This window comes from Pantherophis guttatus, chromosome 4, assembly GCF_059756535.1.
Source record: "Pantherophis guttatus breed Tessera chromosome 4, ASM5975653v1, whole genome shotgun sequence".
Taxonomy (NCBI): domain Eukaryota; kingdom Metazoa; phylum Chordata; class Lepidosauria; order Squamata; family Colubridae; genus Pantherophis; species Pantherophis guttatus.
The window spans coordinates 128,444,985-128,463,930 of NC_142066.1; the positions used below are offsets into that span (position 1 = coordinate 128,444,985).

The following is an 18,946-nucleotide window of genomic DNA, read 5'->3' on the forward strand; positions in this document are numbered from 1 at the left end:
GTTCATCATCTATATTTAATGATCTATTTGCCTTCTTCCTGGTTCCTTTCTTCCCTTTTTCTCTCCTCCAAGAAGATTGAGGAAATTCTCAAGCCTGCGCGGGGGCGGGGGGTGGGGGGGAGGGGAGAGGAGAGGAGGGAAGGAGTGACGAGCTCCATGCGCCCTGTTCGCGTCCAAGGCGCATGCGCCGTCCATTGTACGCGTGCCTATCCCGTCATTCTCAGCGGAGAGCAGTAGAGTGGGACTCCTTGGAGTATTCTAGAGCGGCAGGAACAGGCCGAGGCCGATGATGTCGGAAAAGAAGCAACCCGTAGATTTGGGGCTTCTGGAAGAAGACGACGAGTTCGAGGAGTTTCCTGCCGAAGGTAGATTAGAAAACGGGGAGGCGGAGAGGGAGAACCAACGCGGGTTTCTCGCAGCGGCTCGTCTGGGTCTCCGCCTCGGTCTGGGTGCGGAGAGGCCTGAAAGCCTCCCAATCCAACCTCTTTGCCTTCCAGAGTTGGAACTACAGTTCCTATCATCCCCAGCCGACACAGCTGGATGGTATGCGTGGTTCCAGATCGCGAGACCCCTTTTTCCAAAGCAGGCCTCCATTCCACGTTTCCTGCCTCGTTCCCCGCGAGGAGCTCCCTCTTCCACGCGGTATCCTCAAAGAGGTTCCGGGCGTCGTAAACGGCGGTCCGGCCTCCCTTCTCCCCCCCCCCCCTTTCTCTTGTCAGAAAAGAAGTCAAAACTTTCCGTGGGGCGAAAGAAAGCCGCGTTCTTTCTGAAACGGAGGCGTAATTTGAAGTTCTTCGGCCTTGCTGGGGATTCTGGGAAGGATAGTCCACTCCACCTGAAAAATCGATTTTTAGAAACACAGGTGTATGCTTGGCTTTCTTTAGGCTGCTAAATATATATATATATATATATATATATTCATTTGCAAAAACTGGGTTTAAAAGGTATGAGGGAAGACGCCTCATACTATTTATTGGATCGAGTGCAGGTGTTTTGAGCAAGCCACCAAATGATGTCTTGATTGACATAAATGATGGCGTGAAAGTGGGTGGGTTATGCTTGTAACACTTGTCGTATCCAAACTTTGATTTGAATAGTAACATGCAGTTAATAATGAATAAATTTAGGATCCACACATATTTGGTGTAAATTAAATGTAGCAAAATCATGACCCGGGTTTTCCTTCTAAATAATTGACAGTGGCTTAAAGAATAACGATTTTCTTGGTTTAGCTTAACTTCTCTAAGTGAATGCAAATATTTAAATTAGATTTTTTGGTATTTAAATAAGCATAAGTAGAATAGAAAATAGAGTTCTTTATTGGCCAATTGTGTTTACTGGTATAAGGTATTTATTGTTATTGATTGGACACACAAGGAATTTGTATTTGGTGCATAAGTTCTCAGTGTACACAAAAGTTATAACTGATAAATCATCATCATAGTCATCATAAAAATACATTCATCATAAATCATAAGATACAACACTTAGTGATAGTCATAGGATACTAATTAAGCAATCGATAAATTATACTAGGAAACTAAAATAATGTAAATGTAAAAGTCTTACTCTAATGCTGTGTATTTGTTAATATATTTAATTGCAGAGGTGCTTTTGGATTAAAATAAATTCACTTTCCCATGTTTTAATTTAAAATTTTTGTTTTGTGCCCCTTATATATTACGGATTTGATTGTGTTTACTGGTATAAGGTATTTATTGTTTTATGTATAAACTGAGGTTTGTTATCTATTTAGTAGCCAGAAGGCCTTCACTTTACTTTAGAAGTCAAAAGCTTTAGATGCAATAATTTTAATGCAAATTATACCAATTAGCAATTGATATATGGAAGCTATAATTAAGTTTTGCAGTGAAAAATTATATTAATATATAATCAAAACACATTCTAAAGTAATGTTTAAAGTTTCTTATATTCTAGGAATTAATTTGGTATTCAATTTATTTTATTTATTTATTTCTGTATTTATTTAATTCTGTATTCAGCAATCTGAAATTGATTTGTTCTGTTTTTATTGGTATCTTGTTATGCTACAACAGTACTTCCTAATGTAAGGAAGCTATTTTCAAAAACTTTTTAAAAAATATTACAGAAGTTTAAATAATTCCATTTAAAAATAAATTCTCCCCCCCAACTCACACACACACAGCTGTGCCCGTGTGTGTGTGTGTGTGTGTGTGTGTGTGTGTGTCGGTGCATACTGCTGCATTAATATCTATAGAGATTCTTAATCATCCAGGTCATGGTTATCCCAAAGATGCTTTTCCAAAAGGCTACTGGACTTCCTTGTTTTTTTCTTTGAAAAGGTTTCACTTCAGGACTAAAGCAGGTTCTTGGATGAGAAGCAAAACATGAAACAACCAAGGAAGGCCAGTTGCCTTTTGAAAAAGCATCTTTGGGATATCTGCATAAATAAGAGTCTTACTATCTTATTTTTGAAAAGATGAATGTTCTATTCATTTTAAACCGATTTAGTCCAATTTGTTGTGAAGCAGATTTAATAGTGAATAAAAATCTGTGGGGTGACAATATTCCTAGACAAATCATATTCAGAATGCTGAAAGTTATATAAAACATACTGATTTTATGCCCCTGGTCTTATATTTTGATAAAACCATCATCACTATGGCTTACTGTGTTACCCAAAGTTGTTAGGAAAATTCTGGCATATTGGAAAATTCTTGGGTTTGTTTTTTTTTTTGTCTAGAAAATTAGTGTGTAATGTGCTGTAATATAATAAGTATGTGTCACACAACAAGTCTGCATGCATTTTCTTGAAGGCGCCTTTTTTACAAATATATTTTTCAATAAAAGTACATTTTTTTCCTGAAGATATGAGTTAATCAACTGCATTCAAATTCAAATATACATTAAATAGGTGATACACCCTGAAACAAATATTTCGGCTACAGTTGTATGCTATATTTCTGAATTTAAACAAAAAGTGAATAAAGCATTTTGTTTTCATTATAGTCATTAGCCTGTTATTAATTTCCAAGAATATTTTCAGTAGTCCAGTTAAGCTAAAGCTAGAATTGTAGATGTTAATCAAATATACACCTGCTAGATTTGACTAAATGATAACTTTATAGAACAAAAACCTCAGTTTATTAAAATATAATCTAAACACCTCCAAGATTTATTGAAAATTTTAATGTGACAGAAGAAGATTATTAAATACTACATTGGAGAGTAATATTAACTATATTTGGCTTCTTGGAGGTAAATTTAGCTTTCGTACTGGCTAGCTGTTGCTGCTCCTACTACTTATAGTGTGTTTCTTGATCCAGAAAAACTTACTGGGATTTATTTCTTATTTCCACAGATGTACATTTGGGATTCATTATTAAATTATAATTATATATAATCATAATTCTGATTTTTTAAAATTTAGACATGACATTAAACAAAGTGTAATATTTGAATCAAAGTGTAATGTAATAGATTTTATGAATTTATCAAAATAACAGTAATTTATAACTGATAATCAGTATTGGATCTCTTTGGGATCTTTTACAATGTTCCTTATTGCTTTACTGAGACAGTAGAGGAAATTCTATTTTGCATATTCCTTTTCTGAAGCTTTCCGATCTTTGTTTATAAGGATTAAGCATTTCATTTAAATTTGAAAAAAAAAATGTTTTTTTTAATCAAGCCCTTAATTTCAGTTAAGATTGTAATTTTTTTTTAAACCACAGACATCAAATACAATTTGAAATTAATCTCTAATTCTGGTTTATGATCTATTTTCTTAAATACGAAATATGGTTAACCAGCACTAAGAATCTGAGCCGTGGTAAAGTTAATAGAAGAGTAACACTGCAAAGAGTGCCTGTTTAATCTGAGACTTCCTTCTTAATCTGAAAAACAGAATTATGTATGAGTACATCTGTACCAAATCAGTGCATTTTTCAAAATATAAAAGGATTTATGCTATATAGGGTTTTTTCTTGAACCAATGTGCATGTGCCGATGATGAAATGACTTTTAGTAAGAAAAATGTAAATGTCTTAAACTGTTCTGACTTTTGAAAAGCATCACTGGATAAAGTTGTAATAATTTCTCTGCAAATCTGGTGAATTGACTCACAAACTGTATATTGTTTTGCTTCCAATAACACTATTGTTAGGAATAAGACTAAACTCTGCTTTTGTGCTACATGGGAATAGTGGAGATAAACATTTGAATAGACTATTTTGATTTTAGTAACCAGTAGCAGTTACTACCAAATCTGATATTCCCTCGAAAATTGTTCATTTATCAGCCTTTCTCGTTGTGCATCTCAGATTTATATATTTATGCTGATAGTATGAAAGCCAGCTAGAAGAAAATCATACTATTTAAGAGTCTGAGCTCCCACTTGTTTTGCAAAGAGGATAAGATCTGATGTGCAACTTACTCACATCAGGCATTAAATTCCCAGCTATTATAATTCCAATTGATATTAGAGCAGTACCTAAGGAGTAACTGACCTTTCATTGTTTCTTGCCACCTGCCAGAACTCTAAACCCTTAGTTTCTCCTAATGTGTACCATTGCTGGTTTTAAATTAAGTGCTCATAAGTGATCTTTATTTAGGCAGAATCTGGTTTCCATTCTTTCATTTCTTTGCCCCATCTTGTTAAATGGGTTGTTCGATTCTCACTCAACTTGTTCATTTCTTACAGATTAAACAAGGGTGGTCCAAACTCACAAATTGGGAATATTGGTGGCTGTAAAATATCGGCCAGGTTTTGAGAAAAATCACTCGGTGATTCATTTGATTGCAGTCATTTTTTACAAACCATGATTTTTGGCTCTGGCCAAAATCTAAGTACTAAATGATCTCTGTTCATGATGGAACTTGATAGTCTTGATACCTGGAACTTAAAAACATTGCTTGAAAAACAAAACAAATGCATCACATATCACTGTTTAAAATAATTTATTATTCAATTTTAATTTAGTCATATACCAAAATTATTATTATTCCTAAAAATGTTATTTATGAAACTTAAACCTGTTGGAAATTAAAAAGAAATGAAACATTTTGATTTATAAATTACTGAGATTACGTTGTCTAAATTCATGAATTATATATTAAAATATTGTTCATTGCTTTATTTTAGACTGGGCTGGTTTAGATGAAGATGAAGATGCACATGTGTGGGAAGATAATTGGGATGATGATAATGTGGAAGATGATTTCTCTAACCAGTTAAGGTACATTAAAAACATTCAGTTTATATCAGTAATGAAAACATATATAGGTTACCCCTAAAACAAGAATTATATCTCAAAGCATTAAAAATAAATTTAAGTTCTGCTTTATTATAACACATAATAATGGAACTATATATTACTGATAAAACATTAAATTTGTTTAGATATACTTTTTAACATTGATGTGTTTATAAAATAAGCATTTTCCTTCTTTCCTTTTCTAGCACTACAAGAAATTTCTGTTATATATAAAATACATTTCCTAAAATTTAATTTTATGTGGCTAATAAATGCTAACTTTATAAAAGCTAGTTTGAAAATGCTCCTGTTTAAGATACTTTATTTGTATTTGATGATACGGTAAGCTATGATTAATAAAAAAATTAATTTGCCATCTTAAGAGAATAAAATAAAATATATATGGTATTTAAGTTGTGCTTTAGTTTGGATGAAATAAACTATGTGGAATTTTGGTTTTATATTAAATCAATTTGGCCATGACTTATCAGTTCATAAGAAGTAGGATAGAGTCTTGTTTCTCATTAACCATCCAGATAAGTTCCAAGGAGATAGAGACCAAGTTTCCTCCTGCCATTGTTCCTTTGCAGCTGGTTCTTGGAGGCATGTTGCCCCCAACCTGGAGATTATATTGACGTTCAAGATTGCATTTAACCATATATCTGCTTGGAGCACTATTATAAATGTAATTGAGTAACTCTCATAAGATTGTAAAATATTTAATTGATTTAAACCAATTTATAAATTTAACCTGATTTCAAGTCATTTTTTAATAATAAAAAATATCCCATAGGTATTTTTCATAATTTAATACTCTAAATGTTTTACTTTTTCAGAGCAGAACTGGAAAAGCATTGCTACAAGATGGAAACAACATAGCTTCTAATGCTGCTGTTCTAATGCTGCTAATGATACACCAGTTGGATATTAATGGGTTTCTATTCACAAATAAAAGTTCAGTCAATCCAGGCTACATATAACACCATTATCGTTTGCTTTTGAATAGCTGACAGGTTCAAAGTTAATGCAGCTGGATATTTTAAGCATGGCTTTCAATATTGTTCTCTTATTATCTATTAATAGTTAAATAAAGAATTTTTTAAAAAAATTGTTCAAATTTCATGAACTGAAATCTGGTATATAATACATTTGCAGAGCAAACTATTACTTTAGAAGACAACACTGGGACAACAATGGGATACTTCCCATTATGCTTTAGCTATATATGTATTGCCGAAAGTAAATGTATTTTCCATGTTTACTTTCCAGTTGTAGTGCAGTATAATAGATTTGGTATTAATATTTTGATTCATAATCCATTTTAGCTGCAAAACAAAGCTGCTTCTTTTAGTGGAAATGAAGTCCTGTAAAAGCAAAAGTTGAAGCTGAATGAATACATGAAATTACTAGATTTTATGATTGAGACGAGACAAACATTTCTTATTTTGCCGTGCAATCATAATGGTGGGGACTATCAAGCAAAGGGGCATGAATAACTAGTCTTAATAACTAAAAACACTTATTTAACCTTGTTCAGCTAAATATTTCAAAGAAATATTCTATAAATATATTGTTTTCTAGAACTAGATCTTTAAGTTGCTTTATACTTTTATACTGCTGGGAAAGAAAACAAATGATTGATTACTTGAGTAGGTTAGTCATGGATTTATTACTTAAATTCATGAGTCATTTAATAAATATATAGCAAAAGTTGCCATCGTTCCAGTTTTGAGAACTTATAAATGTTTTAAACTTTTTAATACTCTTCACTACATGCAATTTCATATTACAAATTATATATAAAGATATATGCAACAAAATAAAAGGGATTTAAATGCCAAGATGGCCCTTTATAATTTTATCAAGGAAGTAATCATGTAGGACAGTGTTCTTAGCCTTTGTAATTTTAAGATGTGTGGGCTTCAATTCCCAGAATTTCCCAACCAGCATGCTGGGAGTTGAAGTCTACACTTCTTAAAGTTATCAATATACAGAAACACTAATGTAAAAGATACATAGGAAGATGGATTGGTTTATCCTCCATGAATGGAAGGAATGTGATTTTCAAACTGAAAATTAAACTTAACAAAAATCTTTTTTAGATGTCCAGAGAAATGATAAGTTGTGATTATATAGCTTTATATTACTGTGTTTCCCCGAAAATAAGACCTTGTCTTATATTTTTTTGAACCCTGAAATAAGTACTTGGTCTTATTTTGGGGCAGGTCTTCTTATTTTGGGGCACATGGAGCAAGACGGGGCTCCTCTTGCCATCATACCTGATTTCCAGCTCTGTCTCTCTAACCCTAACCAGAGGAAATGGCAGGGACCAGCTGCGCATGCAATTAAATATTTTCGGGGAGGGCTTATTTTTGGGAAAACATGGTATATGTCCATCTGCCTCATCCACACATGAAACAATTCAGTGGGTTTAATTTCACACAAATGGAATACAGCATTCACTCCTTTCATTGGTACTTAACATAGTCCTCTAATTGTCTGGCTGACTTCTGCCATCAGAACCAAGGTGGCAACTTTAGAAAACCTTTCTAGTTTATAATCATGCCCAGCACTCTACACACCATTGTTTCCTTGTCCCTGTTTAAAAATTAGAAAAGAGCAGAATGTCAAAAGAGTATGTGAAATATACTTGAACTGTAGGTGAACTAGGAACATGTATGACTCAACAAGGAAAAGACTCATTGTGTCCTTGAATTAAATGTCTATGAAACCTTAAGATACTTTTTTCCCCCAAAGGGAATTCTACTTCAGTGGAAACATGTTCAAGTAAATGCATAACTTTTCTTTGTAATATCTGGCTTATATTGATTTTACCCCTCTCATAAATGTATTCAAAATTGATTATTGCAAAATATAATTGACTACAAAGATTTATTCTAAAGAATGGTAGAATCATTGAAGACTTAAATTTAAGGTGATACTTAACCTTTTTACCTGTGAATATTGTCACTACAGTTTTTTTCTTTATAATTTTAAATAACTACCTATTGAAACCATTACCTTTGGGTAACATGCATATATCAAACAATCTTAAAAACATCACAAATGATTTATAATGATTTATAAACATGCAGATGGGACATAACAAGAATAAGAGCTGGTGATTGAAAAATATATGAGAAAACTGAAATAATATGTTGGACAATTATCAGTTGAATACAGAATGCTACACCGAAGAGGGAATCATAATTTTAATTTTGTGGAATGAAGGGAAAGTGGTGTCCCCAATAAACTCTTGTTCTGGAACCAGAACAATTAAGATCTTTCTGATTTTAATTTTGCAGTTAAAGGCAAATGCCATAAGACTCAAAATTATGGATAATAGAAAATATTACAGATTGCTATGAATTGCTTAACTTGTACAGTACTTGGTATGTAAGTACAAGTTCATAATCTCTGCTGATTGCAAATATATCAAACATACGGTACATTGGGGAGGAATTATATTGATGAGCTCTGGTTTAAGTGATCAAACAAAATAGAAGTCTTGAGACAGTTACTACGATGAAAAGCAAATATACAATTCCTAAAAAAGATTAATTTCTTGTTAGTGATTTATATAGAAGAAAATGTAAACTAGACTACTAGAGTTGCTTTATAGAGTTAAATAGGTGGCATACAAATTTAATAATAATGCCAAATATTTAGCTTTTGCTGTGATACTATATGTAGTTGGAATTTTATATGTAGTTCTAGTAAACATTAAAAGAATGTGAGAGTCTAAAACATGGGCTATAGTTGAAATGCATGTGCGGTCAAACTTCCAATTTATAAAGAACTGTAAGGTAAATCTCTAGATCACAGAGACTTGAAGTATTTTATTTGATGTGCATGTTACAGTAAAAATCATTCTACACCCGCCTGCACCATAACTATAAGAATCATGAGTGACTATCCCCTGGAGTTTCACAGTCTGAATCCTGAGTTTCTATAAGACAGTAATTCAGTGTCACCCGCTTATCAAATATAAGGTCAGTCTTAAATAACTTTTGTGGTACAACACCTTGGTTCTTTTGATTATTATATACCTCGTGCTTTCTGTAAAATATATCTTTAAACCTGATTAATTGGCTTGAAAGTTACAGTATTGCCAGATACATGAAGATATAACAGTACAGATGCTTCAGTCAAAATATGTCTCACAGGACTTGCAGTCAGAATTCTTTCAGTCTATTACACTTTCTTTGGTTTTTATGGGTCTCGGAGCAGTTATTCTCTGCCATTTATCAATATATCTAGAAAAGAAAATTTAGTAAGTATGATTGCAAACAGTTGTAGTTCCTCCCCCTCTTCCTCATCTGTTTAGTGTCTCATGATTTCCTTAAAAACAATACACAGCAGGTGAACAATATCTGTCTCTTATTATTGATCCTAGAATTACTATTCTCTGTTCCTGAAGGTTCTGACAACTTAAAAGACTGCAAAACAAACTGCCTTCAGTCATATCTGTACAGACTAACTAAAATCAATTGGACCACATGGAAGTGTGCAATTAAAGTTGTAATGCCAATTTTCACACTTGATAGGTTTGCCAATATTTACATTTCTACATAACAAAAACAATGCTATTACCCGCTTTGTGAAAACAAAAGAATAAAGTTGCAGGAATTGTAAGCTGCTTCTGCCCCTACAACCAGTCCTTCCAGCTAGTAAGTAATAACTCTGTATCTCTATGTAGGCTACTTTCCAAAAAACGTAACTTTCAAGTTGGTTTCTAAAATCAAAACAATACTCATTTCCATTATGTGGAAACTCAACTGTTTTGTTTGTTAGAATGTGAGCCCTGGTCCCAAATACTGTTCTGCTTACAAGATGATTGATCAGGACCTAGTTTGGGTCTGCCTCAGTGAAATCTGAACCGATTTGCTACCGGTTCACTGGCCGCGCATGTGCAAATGCGTGCAGCGTGTGTATGCGCAGTATGCACCAAAAGGGGACAGAAAGGTAAGTAGAAGGGGGGGGATCAGCTGTGGTGCGTGACTTAGCTTCGCTAGAAAGCAGGATTTCCTGCTTTCTAGAAAAGCTAAATCGTGTGCCACAGCTGATTTCCCCCCCCCCTTGCTGTTCTACTTACCTTCCCAAGCCTCCTTTTGGTGCGCGCCGCATGCACTCGTATGTGCAGTACGCACCAAAAGGAGGCTTGGGAAGATAAGTAGAACAGCAAGGGGGGGAAATAAGCTGTGGCACGCGATTTAGCTTTGTTAGCAGGAAATCCTGCTTGCATACATTATTATTTTTAATTACCTTTCTACCAGCTGCACAAGATAATAAAATTAAATTCACACCTAAATTGTAAATTTAAATAAAAATACTATATGGAATAAAAGAGAAGAAAACCACGCTGAAATAATTGATTTTATAAGCTGGACAAAATTCAAAGGACTAGCAGATGTTGGCCCAAGAAAACATTTAAAACAAAGAGATTTACACTCTGTAGGTAGCATGCAGTCAGTGGTAAAAGGTGTATTTGCATGTAAAACATTTCAAGTTCATTTTGCAGCATCTCTTACAATTCAAAATATATCCTCCCAGCCCTTAAGAGGAGAGTTTCTAGAAATAGTAAACTATTCCTGGAATCAGCAGCGTTCCAAGGAATTTATGGAACCATAAAACCAATTGTGGAACAGCTGTTTTAATATAATGCAAATTGCTAGCAATATTTATATTATTAAATATCCTTTTCATGGATCACCGCCTTGTCATGGTGAAGGGGCTTGCGCAGCTCAATGAAGCTAAGAGCTATGCCGAGCAGACGGGTCATAGCAGGGAGCTCTGACAAATCATGATCCACTGGAGAAGGAAATGGCAACCCACTCCAGTATCATTGCCATGAAAACCCCATGGACAGTATCAAAAGGCAAAAATAAAAAATAAAAAAAAATTGACGCTGGAAGATGAGCCTCTCAGGTTGGAAGGTGTCCAATATGCTACTGGGGAAGAGCAGAAAGCTAGTACTAGAAACGCCAGAAAGAGTGAAGCAACTGGGCCAAAGATGAAAAGACATTCAGCTGTGGATATATCTGGTGGTGAACGGAAAGTCCGATGCTGTAAGGATCTATACTCCATAGGAACCTGAAATGTAAGATCCATGAATCAAGGCAAGCTAGACGTGATCAGACAAGAGATGACAAGACTGAACATCGACATCTTAGGAATCAACAAACTAAAATGGAAAGGAATGGGTGAATTTAATTCAGATGAACATCAGGTATACTACTGCGGGCAAGAATCTCTCAGAAGAAATGGAGTAGCCTTCACAGTCAATAAAAGAATAGGAAAAGCAGTACTGGGATACAATCCCCAAAATGAAAGAATGATTTCAGTTCGAATCCAAGGCAAATCATTCAACATCACAATAGTCCAAGTCTATGCCTCAATCACTGTTGCTGAAGAGTCTGAAGTTGACTGGTTCTGTGAAGACCTACAACACCTTCTAGAATTAACCCAAAAAATGATGTTCTTAGTCCCACGACTTCCGACGTATCTCAAGATGGCAGCGGTCGGCTGAGCTCTGCTGAGGAGATGGAGAGGTTGCTGGTGTCAGGGGTCTTTGGGAGCTGTTTTAACTATCTCCGGCTCCAGTCCCAATGAGGGGAATGCCCGCCCTGCCTGCTGAGGGCTTTTTCGCCCTCCGGAATATCAGGGCAGGGCGGGACTCGCTGTTTGAAGCCGCCGCGGGAGATGGGGCGACGGCCTGCTGAAACAGCTGTTTCCAGCTTGTCAGCGCCGGGAGGAGTGGAGGCTGGAGTGTTCTGTGGCAGTCGGCATTTCGCGGCGGCGGCGGCTTAGAGGTGCCCTTAATCCCCCTCGCCCCTCAGGGATCTCTGGGACGCTCTCCGGATGTTTTTTGGGGGTCCTGGAGGTGCCATGGGGAACCCAGGGTGCCGGTTGCGAGCCGGCGACGGTGACGGCGGCGGCGGAAGAGAATGGCAGCCACGGATCATCCGGCTGAGGAAAGAGCTTGCAGTAGGTGGCTGGGGGGGATACAGACAGCCTTGCCCTCAGGATTACTATTAACCCCTATTATCCGGGGTTTTTATCATCAGAGCTGAGACTAGGGATTTGGGGAGATTTGGGGCAGGAGAGGCGGGAGGCTGACCAGGGCTCTAATGGTCGCCTCAGGTGGCTTCTCCTTCCCCCTTCTTCCCCCAGGTATGGGTGGGTGTTGGCCTTTGATGGCCACCCACCCTTGGACTTGGACTGGGTTCTTTGTCTGCTATCCCTACTCTCGCCCCAGGGAAGAACTTGTGCCTGTGGAATTATCATCATTGTCTTTAATAACTTTACAAACTTCTGGCTTCTTGTACGACCCCAAACTGGAGGAGAACTGGGCAGAACGGTGTGCAGGTGCTGAGGGGGGCTGTTTGTCATCCGCCAGATGAAAGGATGGACTATTGTGCGGATCTGGATGGGGAGAAACAGACTCAAGCTCAACCCATCCAAGACTGAGTGGCTGTGGTTTCCGACATCCCGATATAGTCAGTTGGTGCCATCACTGACTATTGGGGGCGAGTCATTGGCCTCCACAGAGAGGGTTCGCAACTTGGGTGTCCTCCTGGACTCACGGCTGTCTTTAGAAGAGCACATGATGGCCGTGGCCAGGGGGACTTTTTATCAGGTCCGCCTGATTCACCAGTTGCGTCCCTTTCTGGATTGGGACTCGTTAAATATGGTCACTCATGCTCTCGTTACTTCCTGCCTGGACTACTGCAATGCTCTCTACATGGGGCTCCCCTTGATGAGTACCCGGAGGCTTCAGCTGGTCCAGAATGCGGCCGCGCGAGTGGTTATGGGAGCAACGTGGCACTCCCATGTGACCCCCATCCTGCGCGAGCTGCACTGGCTCCCGGTGGTCTTCCGGGTGCGCTTCAAGGTTTTGGTTACCACCTTTAGAGCGCTCCATGGCATTGGACCAGGGTATTTACGAGACCGCCTTCTGCTACCAATAGACTCTCACCGGCCAGTATGCTCCCATAGAGAGGGGCTCCTCAGGGTGCCGTCGGCCAAACAGTGTCGACTGGCAGCCCCCAGAGGGAGAGCCTTCTCTGTGGGGGCACCTACCATTTGGAACAAGCTCCCCCCAGAGATACGGAAGATCCCGGACCTGTGCACGTTTCGTCGTGCTCTCAAAACTTTTTTATTTCAGCAGGCTGGCCTGGCCTAACTCTCCTCTTTTAAATTTTTAATTCATGATTTTATAAATGTTTTAATCTGTGTTTCGGCCAAAATATATAATAATAATAATAATAATAATAATAATAATAATAATAATAATAATAATAATAATAATAATAATAATAATAATTTTATTTCTATACCGCCCTTCTCCCGAAGGACTCAGGGTGGTGTACAGCCAATTTAAAAACACAAGACACAACAATAATTAAAAATTAAAATAATTAAATAGATTTGGCCGATTTAAAACCCCAAAAATTAAAATACCCCAATTTAAAATTATTATATTGACAGCCCTGCCTGGCGGAACAACAGGGTCTTCAGTGCGCAGCGGAACACCCGGAGGTCGGCGATCTTACGTATTTCCGGGGGCAGTTCATTCCACAGGGTTGGGGCTTCCACAGAGAAGGCCCTCCCCCTGGGTGTCGCCAGCCGACATAACTTGGCTGATGGCACCCTGAGGAGACCCTCTCTGTGGGAACGGACTGGTCGGTAGGAGGCTATTGGTGGCAGAAGACAGTCTCGAAGGTACCCGGGTCCTGTGCCATGGAGCGCTTTAAAGGTGGTAACCAACACCTTGAATGGCACCCGGAAGACCACTGGGAGCCAGTGCAGCTCGCGCAGGAGGGGTGTCACGCGGGCACAACGAGGTGCGCCCATAACCACCCGCGCGGCCGCATTCTGGACCAGCTGGAGTTAATAATTTTAAGGGATTTTTAATATTTGTATTATCTGTATTTTATCTTGGCTGTTCACCGCCCTGAGTCCTTTGGGAGTAGGGCGGTATAGAAATTTGATTAATAAATAATAATAAATAAATAATAAATAATAATTATGTAATGCTAAAGTAGGAAGTCAAAAGATAACTGGAATAACAGGCAAGTTATTCCGGTTAGGCAGGGCACAGGCTGGTAGAATTTTGTCAAGAGAATATGATGGTCATAGCAAACACTTTTCTCCAACAACCCAAGAGACTTCTATACACATGGACATCACCAGACAGTCAACACAGATCAGATTGACTATGTGCTCTGCAGCTAAAGATGGAGTAGGTCTATACAGTTAGTTTCTCAAGGCAAAATGTAGGCTTAAATTGAAGAAAGTAGGGAAAAGCACTAAGCCATTCAGGTATGAACTAAATCATATCCTGATGAATATACAGTAGAGGTGACAAATAGATTTAAGGAATTAGATCTGATAGACAGAATATCTGAAAAACTATGAATGGAGGTTCGCAACATTGTACAAGAGGCAGCAACTAAAACAATTCCAAAAAAACAGAAATGCAAAAAAACAAAATGTCTGTCTGAGGAAGCCTTACAAATAGCTGAGGAAAGAAGGGAAGTGAAAGGCAAGGGAGAAAGATACACCCAATTAAATGCAGAATTCCAGAAAATAGTTAGAAGAGATAAGAATGCCTTCTTAAATGAACAGTGCATAGAAATAGAAGAAAACAATAGAATAGGGAGGACCAGAGATCTCTTCAAGTAAATTGGAGTTATGAAGGGAACGTTTCATGCAAAGATAGGCATGATAAAAGATCAAAATGACAGGGACCTAATAGAGACAGAAGAAATAAAGAAGAGGTGGTAAAATTACACAGAAGAACTATACAAGAAGGAGCTTAAGGTCCCTGATAACCATGATGGGAAATTCAACATTAAGAAAACTAAGATCATGGCTCCGGACGCTCTCAATTCCTGGCAAATAGATGGGGAAGAAATGGAGGTAGTGATAGACTTTATTTTTTTGATCACGGCACATGGAGACTACAGCCAAGAAATTAGAAGACGCTTGCTCCTGGGGAGGAAAGCTATGGCAAAGTTAGACAACATACTAAAAAGCAGACATCACCCTGCCAACAGAAGTGCATATAATCAAGACTATGGTTTTCCCAGTTGCAATGTATGGTTGTGAAAGTTGAACCATAAGGAAGCTGAGGCCTTTGAACTATGGTGCTGGAGGAGACTCCTGCGAGTCCCTTGGACTGCAAGGTAATCAAACCATATGAAGAACAGTGGCAGGAACTGGGTATGTCTAGTTTAACGAAAAGAAGGAGTAGGGGAGACATGATAGCAGTGTTCCAATATCTCAGGGGCTGCCACAAAGAAGAGGGATTCAAGCTATTCTCCAAAGCACTTGAGGGTAGGACAAGAAGCAATGGGTGGAAACTAATCAAGGAGAGAAGCAACTTAATACTAAGGAGAAATTTCCTGACAGTTAGAATAATTAATCAGTGGAACAACTTGCCTCTAGAAGTTGTGAATGCTCCAAAACTGGAAGTTTTTAAGAAGATGTTGGAAAACCATTTGTGTGAAGTGGTGTAGGGTTTCCTGCCTAAGCAGGGGTTGGACTAGAAGACCTCCAAGGTCCCTTCCAACTCTGTTATTCTATTCTATTTGTATGAATAATTCTAGGTGGTGAACATACCTAATATTCCTTCTGCCTCCTATTTTCTCGACAACCCCCGCCCCCCAAGATGAGTTGGGCTCAAAGAAAGTGACTGGCTTAAAGCTACCCAGATGGTATTCATGCCTAAGGCAGGACTAGAACATACACTATCCTGCTTTCCAAATACCTGATTTCAGTTTTATTCCTTCTCTAGTTTATTAAAAGCGCTGGGGCTTGCTATTTTTCTTCCAGGACTTCAATAAATCACAGAATGATTCTTGGATGGGTCACATCTTGTTGTGTTTAAGCCTTCTAGGATGAAAAGTTCTGTTATAAGCTTGGGAGACGTGAGAGTCATAGGTGAATGTTCTGCTCTGTCCTATCCATCAATCTTCTAAAGAAGGAAACTAAAGCAGGAGTTTAAAGGCACATCCAGATCTCACAAGAAAGGAAAATATGTTCTTGTTTGCTTCATCTTGTGAAAGGTTGTGTTAATACCAAGACACAATGGGTGGGTTTATGTCATGTGCTAGCCTGTAATTTAATCTTTGCTGAAGATTTATTGATTACCTCAGAGACAAGTCTGAATTGATCTTTCAAAGGATCAATTTGGTCAATTTCTGGATCCTCAAAATCTTCTGGATTGTTCAGAGGCTTCGGCATTTGGACCAGGATTCTGTAATTCTAATGCATATAGATATTTTCAATATGTTCACTATGGCATTTCTGTTGCTCATTGTAAGGGGTAAAAGAACTTGTAATATGGATTTCTATTTTAAAATAAGAAAATTCTTTTGAGAATAAAGAAAATGAAGACTTCATGTATAGATCTTGAGTTTATGCATAGTTTCATTAAATCTTGATGCAAATTTGTGTAAACGCAAACTTCACTGAAATCAAAAGGATGCATTTTTAAGCTAATGTGCAAAAATGGTACCGTAGATTTTGACAAAAGTATTCTCAGAAAATTAAAATTAAAGTCAAGATTGTATAATTGAAGCCCTTCCTGCTTCATCATAGGGTTTTGACCAGTGACCACTGCTATTGTGAATTTTGACTCCATCTGGAAAAAAGCGATGGCTTTTAAGGATATTTTTTGTGACAAAGAATCAACTACTCCAAAAATCAAGATATTGTATTCTTTTCACTTAATTTGCTCTTCTAGATTTGTCTAAGTTATTTTCAAATATTCCTTAAATTGTGATGAGCTGCTAAGAATAAGTTTACTATTTCAAACCCAGCATGTCATTTCCATCACTTCCCACCTCCATTCTTAAGTAGGTCCTTTTAAACAATCCTTGACTTTTTAAATGAGACTAAGGAAACAGATTTAAAAAAGAACGTATCCACTAGAATAGAAATATAACCCTTGTTTTACAGTTAAGAGCATTCGGAACAATTTGCCTATGCTTTTTCTCCTTGCTCTGTTCATGTAATTTTTCAAAAATTTCATCTGAAAAGTAAGAAAAAATAAATATAATAGTGAAATAGTAATCTAGACAGTTTTAAGAAGTGGGATAGCTTTTCCACTTGAGAGTATGAATTGGAGGGGGTGCAGGAATCTACATTGGTTATTTTATTGTATGTTAAAAAAATTAATTCAATTGCATCTAAGCACTATGATACCATCTTACTTGATTTTAGCTCCTTCACTATTACTGTTGCACACTTAAAGGAAATTGTTGAGTATTAACATTTTATTGAAAGATTACGCCTTTTAGAGTAAGTTTTCAAATATAATTGAAAAGAAATTGTCTAATTTGTTTTTTTTTTTATTGCTGAAGATAAAAGAACTGTGGTTACAGAGAAAAAAGTGTATTGTATTGAAAGAGGCAGATATAAAAAATGTTAACAGTGACAAAAGAATAGAGGTTATTGAAAGGAGTGCATTACTGGAATAAAATGCATCAAATGATCATATCATTTACATGAAAACTAAATGAAAACTAAAAATGACATGCCACTAAAAAAAAAACATTAAAAATGCTAACTGGGACCTAAACAAATCTTTCAATTTTTCAAACAACTTCTCTTTTTTATTTTCAATTAATTAACTAATTTATTGTGAATTTCACATTAAGTTACTATTTTAAAGTTTGTGGTACAATGTGGGAGTTTGTTGTTTGTTAGAGAACAAAAGAAAACAATTTTGCATGCAAAAATCTTTGGGTATTGAAGTAAATATTTCGTTGCTAAGGAAAATGGTGGCATTTCTATCACCTCTCCTCATTGGCAAAGGTGCATAGTCGCTGTAAAGATATATTGTCATCTCAGAAGGACATCTCCTTGATGGTAATTAAAAAGCAAGAAAAATATATTCAATAATAACCATTCACTGCCTTTCAGAACTTCCAAAATCACTTGCTGAGGCAGTTCCTAGATTTTTATTCATTGTTTTGCTTTGTCCTTTTGAGATGAAAATTAGCATTTCATTTAAAAATATTCATGTGCTTTGTATAATTGATTTCTAAATAAAATCAGACAATTCAAAGAAATTCAGGGTCTAAACATACCAAAGTATGCTCAAAACCAATCTATGTGCTTTCAATGCTCTAGAAGTAATTTCAGGGAGTAGAAACAATGTCTTCATATCACATTAAATCATGATTTGTTTTAACCACAAAAAAAGCTCAATGGCTAGGTTCATAAATAATGCTAAGACATAAACTAATTTCCTTCAGCCTAGTTGCCTTCTAGAAGTTGGTCTTGAACAACTCAGAATGTTCCAATCTATGTGGCACTTAGTATTCTGGGAAGACATGCCATGCTAGCTTATAAACTAACTGGTGCCAAGGTTGGCAAAGATTATATAAACATACAGTGTGTAATCCATAAATCATTTTTATTACTGAACCAATGCTTTTTGTTTACAGTCCAAGTATGCTGTATTTATACAGGTCTTGTGTTAAGCTCAGTTTTAAAATAAAAAATACTATAAGAGGTGGAATTAAGACTCCTGAAGCTGCCTTTCAGCAACTTACAACTAGACAGCAGAATGAGCAGAATGTTCAAGTCATTTCATCAATGTGATGAGCTGTATTGTTATTTCTATTAAAATAATATTTATTTCTATAATACTAAGTATATGAATGCACAAATATTTCTGTTCCAAGTGTTCATAA

The 18,946-nt window shown here is 36.7% G+C and overlaps 1 protein-coding gene across 2 annotated transcripts; it reads left to right on the forward strand.

Moving 5' to 3' along the window:
- Positions 1–203: 203 nt before the first annotated feature.
- Positions 204–6,277, forward strand: SEM1 (SEM1 26S proteasome subunit). Of its 2 annotated transcripts, none has more exons than XM_034401976.3 (3): positions 204–365; positions 5,126–5,219; positions 6,079–6,277. In XM_034401976.3, the coding sequence occupies exons 1-3, from the start codon at positions 287–289 to the stop codon at positions 6,215–6,217; spliced, it is 312 nt and encodes a 103-aa protein (XP_034257867.1). In that variant the 5' UTR covers positions 204–286; the 3' UTR covers positions 6,218–6,277. The 2 variants fall into 2 exon arrangements, with proteins under 2 accessions (XP_034257867.1, XP_034257868.1); XM_034401977.3 differs by having other exon boundaries at positions 206–365; positions 6,074–6,217.
- Positions 6,278–18,946: the final 12,669 nt, after the last annotated feature.